The sequence below is a fragment of the Amblyomma americanum genome, chromosome 1, assembly GCF_052857255.1.
Source record: "Amblyomma americanum isolate KBUSLIRL-KWMA chromosome 1, ASM5285725v1, whole genome shotgun sequence".
Classification (NCBI taxonomy): domain Eukaryota; kingdom Metazoa; phylum Arthropoda; class Arachnida; order Ixodida; family Ixodidae; genus Amblyomma; species Amblyomma americanum.
Window position 1 is genome coordinate 93,175,977 of NC_135497.1, and position 14,653 is coordinate 93,190,629.

At 43.3% G+C, this 14,653-nt stretch overlaps 1 protein-coding gene across 1 annotated transcript in view; it reads right to left on the reverse strand.

Moving 5' to 3' along the window:
- LOC144113243 (uncharacterized) overlaps window positions 1–14,653 on the reverse strand; it is a 38,526-nt gene that overhangs the window by 16,261 nt on the left and 7,612 nt on the right. The window contains exons 8-12 of the mRNA XM_077646216.1: window positions 13,800–13,930; window positions 13,427–13,530; window positions 12,964–13,069; window positions 10,533–10,600; window positions 7,360–7,441 (exon numbers count right to left, since the gene is read on the reverse strand). Coding sequence (XP_077502342.1) covers window positions 7,360–7,441; window positions 10,533–10,600; window positions 12,964–13,069; window positions 13,427–13,530; window positions 13,800–13,930 — 491 coding nt within the window. The remainder of the gene's footprint in view (window positions 1–7,359; window positions 7,442–10,532; window positions 10,601–12,963; window positions 13,070–13,426; window positions 13,531–13,799; window positions 13,931–14,653) is intronic.

Sequence of the window (14,653 nt, forward strand, 5' to 3'; positions counted from 1 at the left end):
TTTAGGCCTCGGAATACCTCCTGTAAACAGGCGGTGAATAGCATTGGCAGAGATCGTGTCTCCTTGCCTGACGCTCTTCCTTATTGGAATTTTATTGCTGACACTATGGAGGACAATAGTAGCTGTGCAGTTGCTATAGATATCTTCCAGTATTTTAACAAGGCTATTCTACACCCTGATTACGCAATGCCTGTATGACTGCTGAAGTTTCCACTGAGTCGAATGCTTTCTTGTAATCTATGAAGGCTATATGTAGAGGTTGGTTATATTGTGCGCATTTCTCTATCACCTGATTGATAGTGTGAATATGATGTATTGTGGAATTCTCATTTACAGGTGTTCAATTCACTAGACGATGCTTGCCCTTTGTGTTGGGTCAATGAGTTATCCAACAAAGCAGACATGATGTGGACTCTTCTGCTTTACTCGTCGCTAGTCCTCCCACTCCTTTTCAGTGTGTGCCCCTTGTTTGGAAGTCATTTTTTTAGGTAAAATATTAATGCGACATAAAGAGGCTCGCAAATGCAAAAGACGGGACTACATACTACTGACAACCGATTATTTTATTGAAAAACAGATAATGTAGGGGTCATTTCACACCAAACGTCTCAGACGTTGCGCTCGACTATCTCCAGTTTTTTCAAAAAATTCGTGGAAACTTATCCTAATGTGCATAATCAAAGCCCTGAAATATTTTTTCCGAAAAAAATTTGTTCGTGACGTGATGACAGTTTGAATATTTAAAAAAGGCAAGAAACCAGGCACTGCTCAATAATTAATAAAAATTCAAATTTTTAGAAAACCCTTCACAATTTTTTTTCATTCATATTTGCAGATTATGGCTTTTGATATAACTCGGGGCATGCAGCTTTAGAGACCTTCATGTTTGCAAGCAAACGAGGTGGTGTGGCAGTTGCTAGCGGGCTCGCGGTAGGCACAAGACAGGGAGTAGCGTCACGGAGAGGTGTTGAGTGCTGGTTTTCAAGACTTGTAGGCGCGTTATCAGTTTCTGAGAATCACAGCAATGGTTGATGCTTTGAACTTACTAATTTCTCGAAGTACACGAACTCGCATTGGCCACATGCCGCGTATTCAGAGAAATAGTTCACCACTGTGTATTGTTTATATATGTGGTTAGTATGGCTAGTAGCAAACAGAAAGCATTTCTGACATTGATTTCTATGCTAGGTATTGAATAAGATAAGTTTTTGACACTCTGCACTTGATGGAATGATTTTACTTTAGGACAGTACAGAGGGGAAAAGTTGGCATTGCTTCGGCGGAGCAGACGTGCGCTCACCATCTGTTGACACACATGTCGTGCTATGCAAAAAGCAGAGACAGCGTCGTGTCCCCGATCTCCTCTGTCTCGCTTGAGCGCTGTTTTTAGCCGCAAGATCATGCACCAGCCAGGCCGACTTCTCCCCTTGTTAAACTGGTAGCTTTGGTGAAAATTTTTTGGTGGAATTATTTTCTTTGCTAGCCCTGGGGTTTGTGATGAAATATTATAGCAAAATATTCAGAGAAATTTAAAAATTACGCTTTTCAGATGCGTGGTCATCGAAAATTTGAGGTAATTTCTTTGAGCTTTTGTTAGATTTCAGTGCTGCATTTCTTTGATCAAAGCGAAAGTGAAAATGCCATAAACGAGGGAATAAACTTTAAGGTCCGTTTTCTGACCTTTCACATTTTCTGCGATTTTCATCACTCACCCCTTCGTAATTTCATAACAGATAAAAATAGAATGTTTCTATTTGTGGCAAACGATTCCTGAGACACTGAGGAGTGTAATAAATCTCTCGATTTTTTTTTTCTACATGTGCAGTACTGTGCTAGTTATTTTTGTAAGAAATGTTTCATATAAATGCATCCATGCCCAAGTACTGATCATCTAAAAAAGAAATAATAGCGTCATCCTAAAGAAGAGAGCTTTGTGAACATGCTGGCATAAAAAAATTTCCGCACTTTCTACTCAATTATTTAAGACCTTAGGGTGACTTGATGAGGGTGTTAATTATAATTACCCAAGAACTGCACCAGACATAGCTAAAAATAAAACGCATTACTGAAACTAGTGCAGCAATTTCATAGCTGCACCAAATTTCGTTACATATCGCATGTATAAATAACGAAAACACCTTTCACTGCCGTGTCCCCTCTCAATCTCGCCGCATAGTCTGTTAGTAGCATGCCTGCTTTTTTCCAAACAAGCTTCACGATCACGTACTACCTCATGAAACATGACACATGACATGCAAGTTTTACAGAACTTATGAGACTTCTTTCTACTCGAATTAAATAGTTACATCAGTCATATTAAGAAACAGTTTCAAGTAGATAATAAATGTCATAAAATGCACCATTAAAACACGCTGTGCTATTAACAAAAGAATGCATTCCTTGGGGGCCAGTGAACCTGCCGGCACCTCCGTGCACACCGCTTAAGGTGATAGATATGTGTGCAGCTCCATATGTGCTTTTTTTCCTTGCAGAATTATAAGCATACTATGGCGATGTTCAGGTGAATGAATGCAGTAACTCACATGCTATTAAGTACATTGAGTGGCAGTGCCGATCGACGCCCAGACTTCGCGCTTTAGTACCGCAGTCCATTGTCTGTTAACCAGTTTCCTAATGCGGTATTTATCTGTGAGAAACATATCAAGGCTAATTTTAATTTTTTTTATGCTACTACGCGGATCCAATTGTGACGCAGCTAGTCAATACACACTGCCTCTGCAGCGTGCAGGCATCATGCATCCGCCGGTAACTGCGGCAGCTGCGATAGGCACGGGCAGGCAGAACCTGTTTTGCCTACCGTGCGAAAGTCGCTGCTGAAATCAGCGCCACGGCATCTTCGCGACGTGGGGTAAAGGAGGCCTATAGGGCATAAATATTTTTCAAAAATTGGAAAAAAAAGTATGAAAATGTTTCATTTTTGTTGTTTCTTGTTTTAAATATGAACTTTCTCTGCGGTCCCATAGCACGTCGTTCTATCGTCATCCTCCAGCGAAATCCCGCACTCCGCAAACAGCCACATCATGACATTGCGTGGAACAGCTGAAAATTTTCCTCGCTGCAGCTGCCACACCTGTATCACCCGTTGCGAACGTCGAACTTGCGGCCCGACGCGCGGCTGTTCGTTTCTTCAGCACAAAAAATGGCAGCCATCTTGAATGTAGCCGTGAACAAGTGCCGGTCGCATGCCAGACCTGGCAAATGATGACTGACGAAGCACTACATTAAAAACTTGTGAAACATGGCCGGCAGTAGTCAAATGCATCAGAGCCAAAGAGAAACTATTCGTGAATGGTGTCGGCTCTTCCGTCGGCTACCAACACTCCCGGGCACCGCTGCCGTTCCAAGCGGGGGTGCCACCTCAATTGCAACAGTGGCCCTTCCATCAACTCTTAACGCTCCCTTGAGCGCCAAGCGCGCATTTGAAAGCAAAAAGAAAACTTGTTGGATGCTTGAGCTTCCCGTAGTTGCGTTATCGAGCCGCCGCCGCATATCGGCAACCGCAGTCAGCAGCCACGTGTGGGATGCCAGTTTGCTTCTTATCGATAGCAGCCATCGGCCGCCGCCCGCGCACACCGGGAGGGGATGCCAGTTTTGCGCGTTGACATAGCAGCTGCTCAAGGCCAGCACCAAGAGCGATGCGATGGAGCCATGCAGCAAAAATGCAACCACACTGTAGCAAGCCTGATATCTCGTTTGCCTCGCATTTACTTATCGTGTGATGCTTTCGTTTCGATTGTAAGTTGACCACAACGCTTGGGACTTTCAAAATTTAAAATAGGTCGATTACAATCGTGTAAATACGGTATATCTTACCATAAAGATCCAGAAAAGCAAATCACAAATCTTGATAAAGAATGCTGACATAACCAAAGAATTCAATACAGAAAAGTAAAATAAAGGGAAAAATAACAAAAAATCATTTGTCTGCACGTCAAGAGTAGCATCTGAATCCACCTGTGTGCAAACAAACACATAAAAAGCAAATCTGTACACGTTCTTCAAATTTCAAAGTAAAAGAAAAACAATGGCATAAAGCTCCACAGAGAGTCTGTACGTATCACAATCAGCTCCAGTAAGCAAATTTTGTTTCTTTAAAACAATGGTGTCTCCAGCACTAAGAAAGAATATACTAAACTCGATGCTTCAAAATTGAAGCACATTTGGCATTCATTACTTTTAAACGGCTACAGTTGAAACCGATTAACTCGAACCCAATTATATCGAAGTCGATTCGATCGAATTATCATTTATATAGAATAATTTCTGTGCACTATAAAGCTGTCACCTGAATGTATAGGAAAATAAACGGCTACATCATACAAAAATTAGCCACATCTGATAGATCGAACTTTGGGAAACACCAGGCGACTCAAGGAGCTGGGTTTTCCTCAACACACTGGGGATTCACTTTCCCACTGGCATGCTCAGACCAATGATGAAGCGGATTTTCCATGACAAGCAGCAGATGCGTACAAATCATGCATTGCGCCAGTTGTGCCCACGTTGTCCCACAGTTCGCATGGTGCATCGTGCTGGCGCTGGCAGTTTTGCGTGGTTTTCGTTAGTCTCCATGTGCACACGATGACAGCCGCGAAATGAACGGCAGAACCTCCCCTTTTCCACGAAGCTGGAAATTATCACGCGAGTTGCACAAGATGAGAAATCCTAAGTCGCCGCAGCGCACAGGATTCCGAGAGGCATGCTGAGCAACATTCTAAAGAACAAGGATGACGTTAGGGCCAAAGTGGAGAAGAGACCTGGCACTTGTGGCAGATGTGTACATACAGCACCATATGAACATGATTAGGCAGCTGCGTACAAATGGTTCCTCGATGGCTGCCTCGCTATAGACAACGGCTGTGCCTGGCGCTTCAGTGCAAGTTTCAGCAACATCGCACTTGGCTTCCTGCCACCGAAAGCTACACTGGTGTTAAAACCCTTGGACCAGGGGGTAATCTGCGTAGTGAAAGTTAGTTGTAGGAAACAACTGACTGAATGGCTCCTGCAGAACCTGAGGACGGGAAGAGACCTAAAATCGACCTCATAGGCACCCTGCCTATACTGGTTGAATTGTGGAATGATTCCAAAACCAAAACTATACAAAACTGCTTCCAACATTCTGGTCTCTGTTTTGCCGGAGCTCGTGGGTTATGATGATTTGTGTAACCAGTTGTCCAAATTTTCAGGTGCTATTTATGAATTCGTCTCAGCGGATGGTGATGTTAAGACTGTGGAAGAGTTTGCAGGCGAACACATCATTGCCGATGTTAAGGGTAACCAGAACAGCACTAATGCGAATTGTGATGTAGAATTGAGAGAACATGTGCCCGCATGCTCTGTGCGCTCAACATGGTTCGTCGACATATTGCACGTCAATAGCAGGCTGAGGTCTCAGCTGTTTAAAGTCCATTGGTAACAATGAAAAATGAGTTTTCTCCTAGGCAATGATGAAAAACATAATAAATTCACAACTATTTCACTTGGTAATCTGCACACAGTAAATGGCTACCATAGAGATACATCTTTTTCCATCTCAATGAGTTTGTGTGTTAAATTTACTTCAAGTTTTACATCGAATTACACATTATATCGAACTTTTAGGCTTTCTTGCAACTTCGATATATGTGGGCTTAACTGTAACTGTGCCTTAGGATGCAGTTAAAGCTCAGCATTTTCAGGCAGCATTTTTTTTTTACAGAAAATTCAGCTTCTCGTTTCTTAGAATACTTGATTTACAGTGTACAGGAACCCAATATAGCTATCGGACTTTCATAAAGCATTACTTCAGATCTGGATTGAAGAAACCATAGTAGCTGGCATTCATAAAGTTGTGTGGATTCATCATCGCTCGTATGCATGCCTCTGTGTTGCAGTTACTTGTTACAGTGCATCTCATCCAACTAGTGACATAAAATGCTGTAGTTCCTTTTGCCGCCTGTGCTGCACATAGAAAATTGTAGTAAATGTAGTACATCAGACAAAGATGAGCTGGTCCCATGGGTGAATAAGCTTTGCATCAGGTAAACCTGATAACCTGATGCAGTAAAAGCTTGTTAATTCGGACTCGATGGGGACCGGAAAATTGTTTGAATTAAGTGAAGTTTGAATTATCGAACGGGCACTGGAATGAGTAGCATTACAGAATCCAAAGCAGTCACATCTAGACTCGTTAATGCGAGCTAAGCGCTACTACAAGTTAGTGGCAGGAGATTCTGAGAATTAAATTCATGCAGTCCTAGTGGCAAATTAAATAAATTGATTGGCCAGTTATGCGCCAGAAACAAGTACTGGAATGCATTCGCATGAGCAGCGAGCTCTAGTGCTGGAATATAGGATACTCTTTATGCTTCAAAACATGTCTATTTATGGGGAAGGGTTGTCAAAATTAGAAGGAATCAGTGATGTCCATTTGCTTGCGTTTCTTCTGCCGAGACTCCATCAGCATCATTTGCAGCTTGCCCAAGAGCTCCAGCGCAACGTCCGGGTTCTCACTGGCAGAGAACTAGCGTGCGGCAACATCGAGCGCCGATGCTACTTCACATGCACTTGGTTATGGCATAGGCTCATCGCCACTATCGGACTCATCCCTGTCGGCTGTGCTCACCGCCCGTGAGCACTGTGGAGTCTGCTGATAACATGCTGCCTCAATTATATTGGCGCCACTCGAGGGCTCCAACATCTCCACACTGCTGTCAACATAGCTCGTGGCATCAACAAAAAGCATGTCGCCTGCGCTCGAACCGCCATACTGTGTTGTGTGCACCATATGATCACGACCCAGTCACCGCGGCAGAACGAACACCAGGAACGGCTTGTGCCAAAGCATCGGTGACATGGGCTCCGCCAGCCTTGTGCACCCGGCTTTTTTTTCTTTTCCATTTTTTACATCTCTAGTAAACTTGCACCACATTGTACTCGCTCTGGGTCAACTTCTATCTACGAGGAGCGGTGTCAGCCAGTGGCTCCTATTCGAATTAACCGTAGCAAACGTCGACTTGTTCGAATTATCAAAAGTTTTCCCCCCATTGAAATACAGAGGGCTATGCCGGGACACGGGCATCAGTTCGAATTAACCATCAGTTTGAATTAACGAGCTCTTGCTTACATTAGCGAATGTTGCCCTTTTCATGACCAAACATTTTGAGCTGAAGACCAAGATGTCCTTTGCATTCAGACTTCTTTATTATTACAAATTTGCAATTATTTTTCCTCTGAATGTTTTTCAGTTTTTATTTGATTTCAAGAACGCAGAGGTATACATCCTGCACAGGACCACAAAGATCTCGCTTCTAAGAACCACCACTACAGAAGGCATGCACAGATAAAAATGCAACTTACCATGCTCTCCCGCCAGTTCTTTTCTTGCTCAAGCTTTTTGGAAATGCTCGATACAATTTCTTTCCATTTTTGATTGCACTCCCTGCAATGTGATGATGTTTAATTTTAATGCTGCAATCTTTCCTTGAGGGTTTAGAAATAGTTGCATAGCATCAATCAGACTTCTCTTTAGTTTTAACAAATGACCTGGCAAAAAGACCAGCCTGCAGCGTATTCAACATGTGTTGCAGTTCATATCACACAGACAATGAAATTACAATGTCTATTTCTCTCATTTGGGATTCCCTGTGATGACACCCATCATGGCTTTTGCTATGAGCAGGCTACTGTGAGCATAGATGACTTTTATCCAAATAGTGCAGTACACTGCTGGCACACATTACTGAGGTCATAACCAATGCGCAGACATAGCCTCGGTGTCACCTTTAGCAGTTGTGTACAGGCAACAAAACTGACCTACGCTTGCTATACAAAAAATGACGGATGATTTAGTGTGGTTAGGCCAAATACCAATTGGGTGTGCTAGCACTTCAGTCTCAAGCTGAGGCTCAGTTTTCAAGCTCAATCAGGTTTTAAAGATTGGCAAAATCGGTGAGTGGGGTCCTTAGTGCTAGTGCACTAAGCTCTACCTTAAGGGTGTATGCGGAATTGGTCATTCTCTACTTTACATTCATAGATCACTGGGAGTGGCGCAGCGGTAAAGTGATGCGCCACTGCCCTTTTTTACTAGAACTAAACAAGAAAGTCACGGCAGAAAACAATGTATCATTTTCTTCCCAGATGTTTCTCGGTTATTGTCCCAGCTGGTACACTTTTTTATGCGGTCCCATGAAAAACGTAACTGTAGGGTTCTACTGTAGACCTTTTTTTTCTGTTAAAGAGGGAATGTAACTGAGCGGTCATTTTATATAGCAGACGATTTCACAAAGTAGAAGAAAAGACACCATGCTGCCAGTGGACAATGACTTAAACTAGTCATGTCCCAACAGCAGAACTTTGTCTATTCTTTTATCTTTTGCATGCCACCCTCACTTGGGATTTCTCTATATGCCAATGACATTTACTTCAGTGCTCTGGAAATACAACGCACATTACGTGCTCATGTGCAACTATGGAGGGCAATCAATCTGTCAGAAGCATTTGACTGCAAATAAGGCTTTGTGATGCCTTCCAGTATGCATGCTGCAATCACATTCACCAAGCGCAATCTTTTGTATTACGTACTGAAAGTTGCCAACAGCCTCATACCACAAGTGAAAACCCACAAATTCCAAATTGCAGTAGAAAAAGCATCTGTCATGGTCACTACATGCTCGTGATTTATTCAGCAAACTCTTACTTCTATGTTTTCACCATCTAAGCACCCTCCAGCGGCATATGTCAATACTCCATTCACCCTTTCATGCACCTGTGTACAATGCTCTAAAAGTCTGCAGTAGTCTCTGCTATCTGCAGAGTTTCTCATAGGCTCCTATCACATGGAAAATATCTCAGTGCCTATTGACTCACTGCCTCAATTTGAATAAGCTGGTGCCACATAATGGGTTTGCAAATGATTATTACAATCTTAAGGACCACATACTATGAGAGCAGACTTGCATTGACCACGCTTAAAAACAGAAATCACAATAACTTAAAAAAAGGTTACTGCTTCCCATGATATTTTTTGAAGGCCACACTGCCTTCATAGATTCATTTTCAATCCTTAAGTTGAAATGGCAACTCCACAGTGTCAGATGTTAAACGAGTGGTGCCATTTTTGTTGTGTACCAGAGCCATGTCTGTGTCTTTCATCAGTCTTTGCCTCTTAGTGCATTTTGCAGCGACCAAGAACCAAAATTGCACCATCAGAGTTGCAGTAGTATCTATGGGCAGGACATAGATGGTCACTCATTTGTGGCAATTTCACTGGGAAAAAAAATGGCTGTAGTTTAGCTCTGGTTAAACCTGGAGTGACGCGATGGCTGCAGCTGGCCGAGTGGAACTCGTTCAGTCGAATTGCAAATTTAGTTTTTCGCCACTCCGTTTCGCTGGGCGTTCCTTCTTCATCTTTGACCATGGACGTGGATTCACTCCCCACCCCCCTCTAACTCGGTTTCGCTGGTCATGCCGCCTGCAGCTGCTCTGCACCACATGACCAGCCACGGCGCGGCCACAGAGCTCAAGGGTGCCACGCTGATGGCTCGAAATGCTAGCGTAAGGTAGCTATCGCTAAAAAAGAAAATTAAGAGAACACCTAAACTCCGCGTTAGGTGTTTGACGTGATAGCTCAAGGGGTTTACGTTCAAATATGCCGAATTAGTCATTCTCTACTTTGTATTCATAAATCCCTAGAAGTCTTCATACCACTCCTGGCAGGGTGGTGTAGTGGTTAAGTAATGCGGCACTGCTCTGTAAAGCAGGTGCTTCTACTGGTGGGCCTTGTGCATCACAGACTGCTCTTCCTGAGCAGCCAATCATGAACGACCACCTGCTATTGTGAGCAGTTTTCTCACAATCCGGTGGGTAGGTAGTGATGGCGCTGCAATATCATATTTCCTAGGTGGCCTGTTTGCATCCTAGTTAGCTTCTCTGGGGATTTTTTGGTCACGGTCAACAACACCATCGCTGCCGACGCCGGATTTTCTGGAACACGAGCTCCTTAACACTATCACATTAAAAAGCGTACTACGAATCCTTTTCAAGCAAAGTGCACAGCACTGCCTATCATCACCGTATTATTGTGACTTGTGAGTTGTGCATAAGCAGAAGATATTTTTTGTCCGCTAACTTTTACCCGCTAAATTCAGATCTAATATTATACTGTATCACATGCTTTCTGTGAACAGCATGCGTATGATGGTACGCATCACTTCATGTTTCACCACTTCCTTTGGAGTAGCCTACAAACTATGATATTAGGCAAGCATACTGGGTTACCATTAGAGAGTGCCTCCTCCTTCTTTTCTACTAACGGCCAGAGGCTGTTCTAACAAAACTTGCGCAGCAAAATGTATTCAGCAGTAAAGAATGCCTCATAATATTGCAGCAACCAATATAAATGTATAAACATGCAATCCTGTTCAGTTTCAGTGTCTGCAAACTTCGTAGAGCAAACAGATTCGCAAAGAAGCCAAGTGACCTACAAAGGGCTGAATAAACAAAAGATGCAAAAAACAACTGCTGCCACACACCTCAACCTCTCTGACTCATCCACTGCTGCCTTTTCCTGGACAAGACTGGCAAGCTCCTCTCTCTTTTCCTGATAGTTTTTCAAGAAAAGACAAGGAAGCATTTAGTGCTGTGCACAATCACAATCAACAATTTTAGGCATCAGTGAAATAAACAAAAACATTCAACTTCACAAAAACAAAGTAGTTCAGAGTGAACCAACTCCTCAATATAGCAATGGCAATCTAAGCACTCACAAGGGAGCAATACAGGTCTCTGGAAAACATCGCAAGTGAAGCATGCACAAAAGTGATAACTGGTTTCATAAACAAAGCTTAAAGAGTTAACGTTTTATACTTCAAGGGCTAACACAAAGTGAGCTACTGTAAGCTAGCCACAACCATGCTAAGGTGCAAACACCCTGTAGAGACGTGAAAACAATACCCTGCCACTGTACATATATGTGAATGGTAAACATTGAGAAGCATGCCCTGCAAGATTATTCTTCAGGGTAACTGAAAGCATTACTGTTATGAAAGCTGCTTTTGGTGATTTCAAGGCTAAAGAAAATTAATGGTTGAGGTATCTCGCAATATCCAACACCGACATCGGTTTCCCGTGTGCAGCTGTCAATTATGCTCACACATTTTACACACTTGAGTGATGCAACAAGTGACAACCCAGGTGCAAAAGATTTGACTCTCCACTCAGCAGTGAAAACTGCAAATGCAAAGGTGGTCACAGTTAAATAATTGTAGCCTGACAGAAGGTTCAGTGCACATACACTAAAACCTCAATATCTTGAAGTCACAAAACCAAAAAATAATTGAAATAAACAGAGCCTTGAGGTCAACAAAGCACAAAACTTTCAAATGTACTGATCATGCATTTTATAAATGTAAGCCTGGATCTATCTATATCTAGCAGTGATAATTCCCTTCTAAAGAATAAGCAGTTGACCATTTAATAGAAGAGTCTCGTGAGTGGCACAGCAGTGCAAGAAAACCAGCCGACAAAGACCAGTGCGCTAGCTTGAACCTGTTATCGTGCTCATAATGTGGAGGCAGTAAGGGCCACCACCATCTCTGCCATGTCACAAATGATACTGCTGCTCATGGGAAAGAAGATTCAGAGATTCACCCGCATGTACCCTCTTCCTGCCTGCCCCACCGTCATTGTCCTAGGAAGCAGACTCTGTACATGCCTCGTGTGAAGTCAAAATAGCACAAAATCATGCAGGGAAACAGAGTGGCAGTAATGGGCGCACACTCCAGCCCACTGGTGCAGACCCACCTGTTCGTCAGTAGCACGACTTGTAGGCTGCAAGAATCACTGGCCAACAACTCTCCTTTCCTTTACCAAGTACTCACAAATCATATTCCAAGATATCCAAATTTCGTCATAAAAAGCTTCCAAGATACTAATATATACAGTACATAATGGTCTCCACTGCATGACATGGAAAAAGTTGCTCAACTGCGATCACAGATATATTTAAAGATATGTGAGTTGGAGTTAGTGGAAATTACTGTAATTGCACTGATAAGACCAAACAGGAACAACCACTGAACTAGCAGCAAACTGCTTTGCAAGACAGTCTACAGAAGAAATGGTCAAAACGCACTGTTTACTTTCTTACCAAGCAAAATGCTGAGCAAAGTATACAGCACAAACTTGCTGAATTTTTAATCCACATAAAGCCTGAAGTCCGCCCACTGATGCTCACAATGACGCACCCGCCCACTCCCCCAGTAAGGCTACACATTGAGCCGATCGTTTAAAATCAGGGCTGAGATACTGATCAATTAACTGCCCAAATGAGTAAGGCTTCACCACGATCAAACTTATTGACCAATTGTTCCACAGGAATTATGTCAGCCAAAGTGGCAAATAGAAAGTGCATTGTTTGCTGACCAATTCAGAATGTTGGTTGTTGTTTGGAGGTAATATCTTGTCAAACAATGGACGACCAAAATGCACAAAGTGTGCCTTCTCAAAGTTATGCAAGTACATGCTTGAAGTGAATTTATGCATTCAAGTAGTCAATCTTTCACTGCAAAAGGATATGCCAAGCACAGTTACAATCTCTTTCCTAGCAACGTGTTTAGCATGTTTAGAAAATGCAACGACTGCAGGCTTGCACTTCTAGCAAAGATAGACAAGAAGGTGGCTGTTGTAAGCATGCAGTTCCAGAGAATGATTCAGAACGCTTGATATGCCAGCAAGCAAGCCAAAAAAAAAACTTTCTGCCACAGAAGCGTGTGCGATCTGTGCCCACACAATATGCTCGGTTATTGAGCTATTAAAGGTTACTAAATTATTTGAGTTAAAACTGCACCCAGTTCTGCTTGATAGGCACAGATAGCAAGCCAAGTCTGCAGGTTCTGCGCCTCATTGTTACACAACTGCATGCCATCAAATGCGTGCAAGCAATTCAGCCAGCCCCTGGACTACCTGCAGCTCTCCTTCCAGCTGGGCTATCTGTGTGTCCTTTTCGAGAAGCAGCAGGGCAGCCTCCTCTCGTTCTTCAGCCTCCATCTGGGCTGCAGCCAGGGACTCCCTGGTGGCATGAGCACAGTGCAATGTACTCAAAAATCATTCACACTGCAGCAGAACCACAGCATTCAGTCACAGAGCAGTGAGTTGCAGTAAACGCTTCAGGCTCCCCGTGAAGTTATGCCTTCCACTAATTAACATGCGAGCACACCGCAGTGAGTACCTGTGGTTATGGCCAAGGATCATCAAAGTTGGGAGACTGAGATATATTTGCAAAAGGTCCTACAGCCAGGCTATGCGAGATCCAAACACAACAAAAAGCTTCAACTGTGCGGCTCTCAGTTATGTGCAGCTAAGTGCAAGTTGCAATTAAGGGACTATGCTGGTAAGTGTGGAAAAAAGATCACAAATAAAATCTCACTTGAGGGACTCGGCTTCAGCCTGCACTCGTGCTAGGTCATCAGCACTATCTGCAGCAAGCTGCTCAAAGTTGGTGATACCACTGCAGAGGCCTTCAATTTCAGCCTGCAGGTAGAAACCAGACATTCAGTGGAACTCACACATCATGTGGACGTCCCGCCTCTAAGAAGCGGTGTGGTGACATTGGCTCCGGTTTGCTGTGCGATATCAGAGCACATAAAAGAATTCCATGTGACTGGAAATAATTTTCTGTTCATGCACTACGGCATCTCTCACAGCTCACATGCAGCTTCGGGACGTTGAAATTTCACTTACCATACACAGCCGTCAATCCTAAGCTCTCATGCCCAAAGGAAGCATGGGAAACAGCCTACCATCTGCTCCCTGATGACAGAGTCCATTCTTGCGCACTCCGCAGAGAGTTTCTTAACTTCTTCTTTCTTCCTGGCCAATTCGTCACTCATGTCAGAGGTCACTCCCTGGGAGCGGCTCCAGTGATCATAGACTGTTTGGGAACAAAAAATGCCCCACCTTGCACTGCGAATGGATATTTCTGCACAAAAATGCTCCAGACTTAAAATCAACAAGCCCCCTGCACAATAACAGCAACAGCATCTCTCTCCTTTTGGAGACGTTCCATTTGAATGACAAAGAAAATAATATTCAGCTCAGAGCTCAAGTCTACATCACCTTGATGTCATCTTCCCGAGAGAAGATTGGTGTATTTTTCATTTCTTTCCCTATGCAGCTGCTTTGTTTTCCGACTATTCACAACTTGCATTCTGATTTGTCACACAGCAAATGCAAAGATATTAGTACAATGAGGCCCACCATGCACATTCGGAGCTTGCACACATCCATTATTTGTCACTGTACTTGACACAAGAAAAGGCTATTAGAATACATTTGTCTAAACAATAACGCTGAGAGCGCCGTTGGGAGGAACGACCCGAACCAGTCGGCTGCAGACTCAAGAACAAGTTTTTTTCTTTTAATCCCTTGTCATTGCCCAAGTGCCATCTCGAAGCCCGAGCATTCTAGCATGTGGCTCATGTCTCTTGGTCATTTTCAGTCGCTCCAATCGTCCAGGCAGGAAGCTTCTAGAACCTAATTATGTGAGTCATCTTTGGGGGGGGGGGGGGGGCTAAGACAAAGAAGAAAGTTCTGAAAAGTGTTACAACTACCAATAAAAACACAGCCTCGACTTCCGGCATCAGTTTAGCTAACC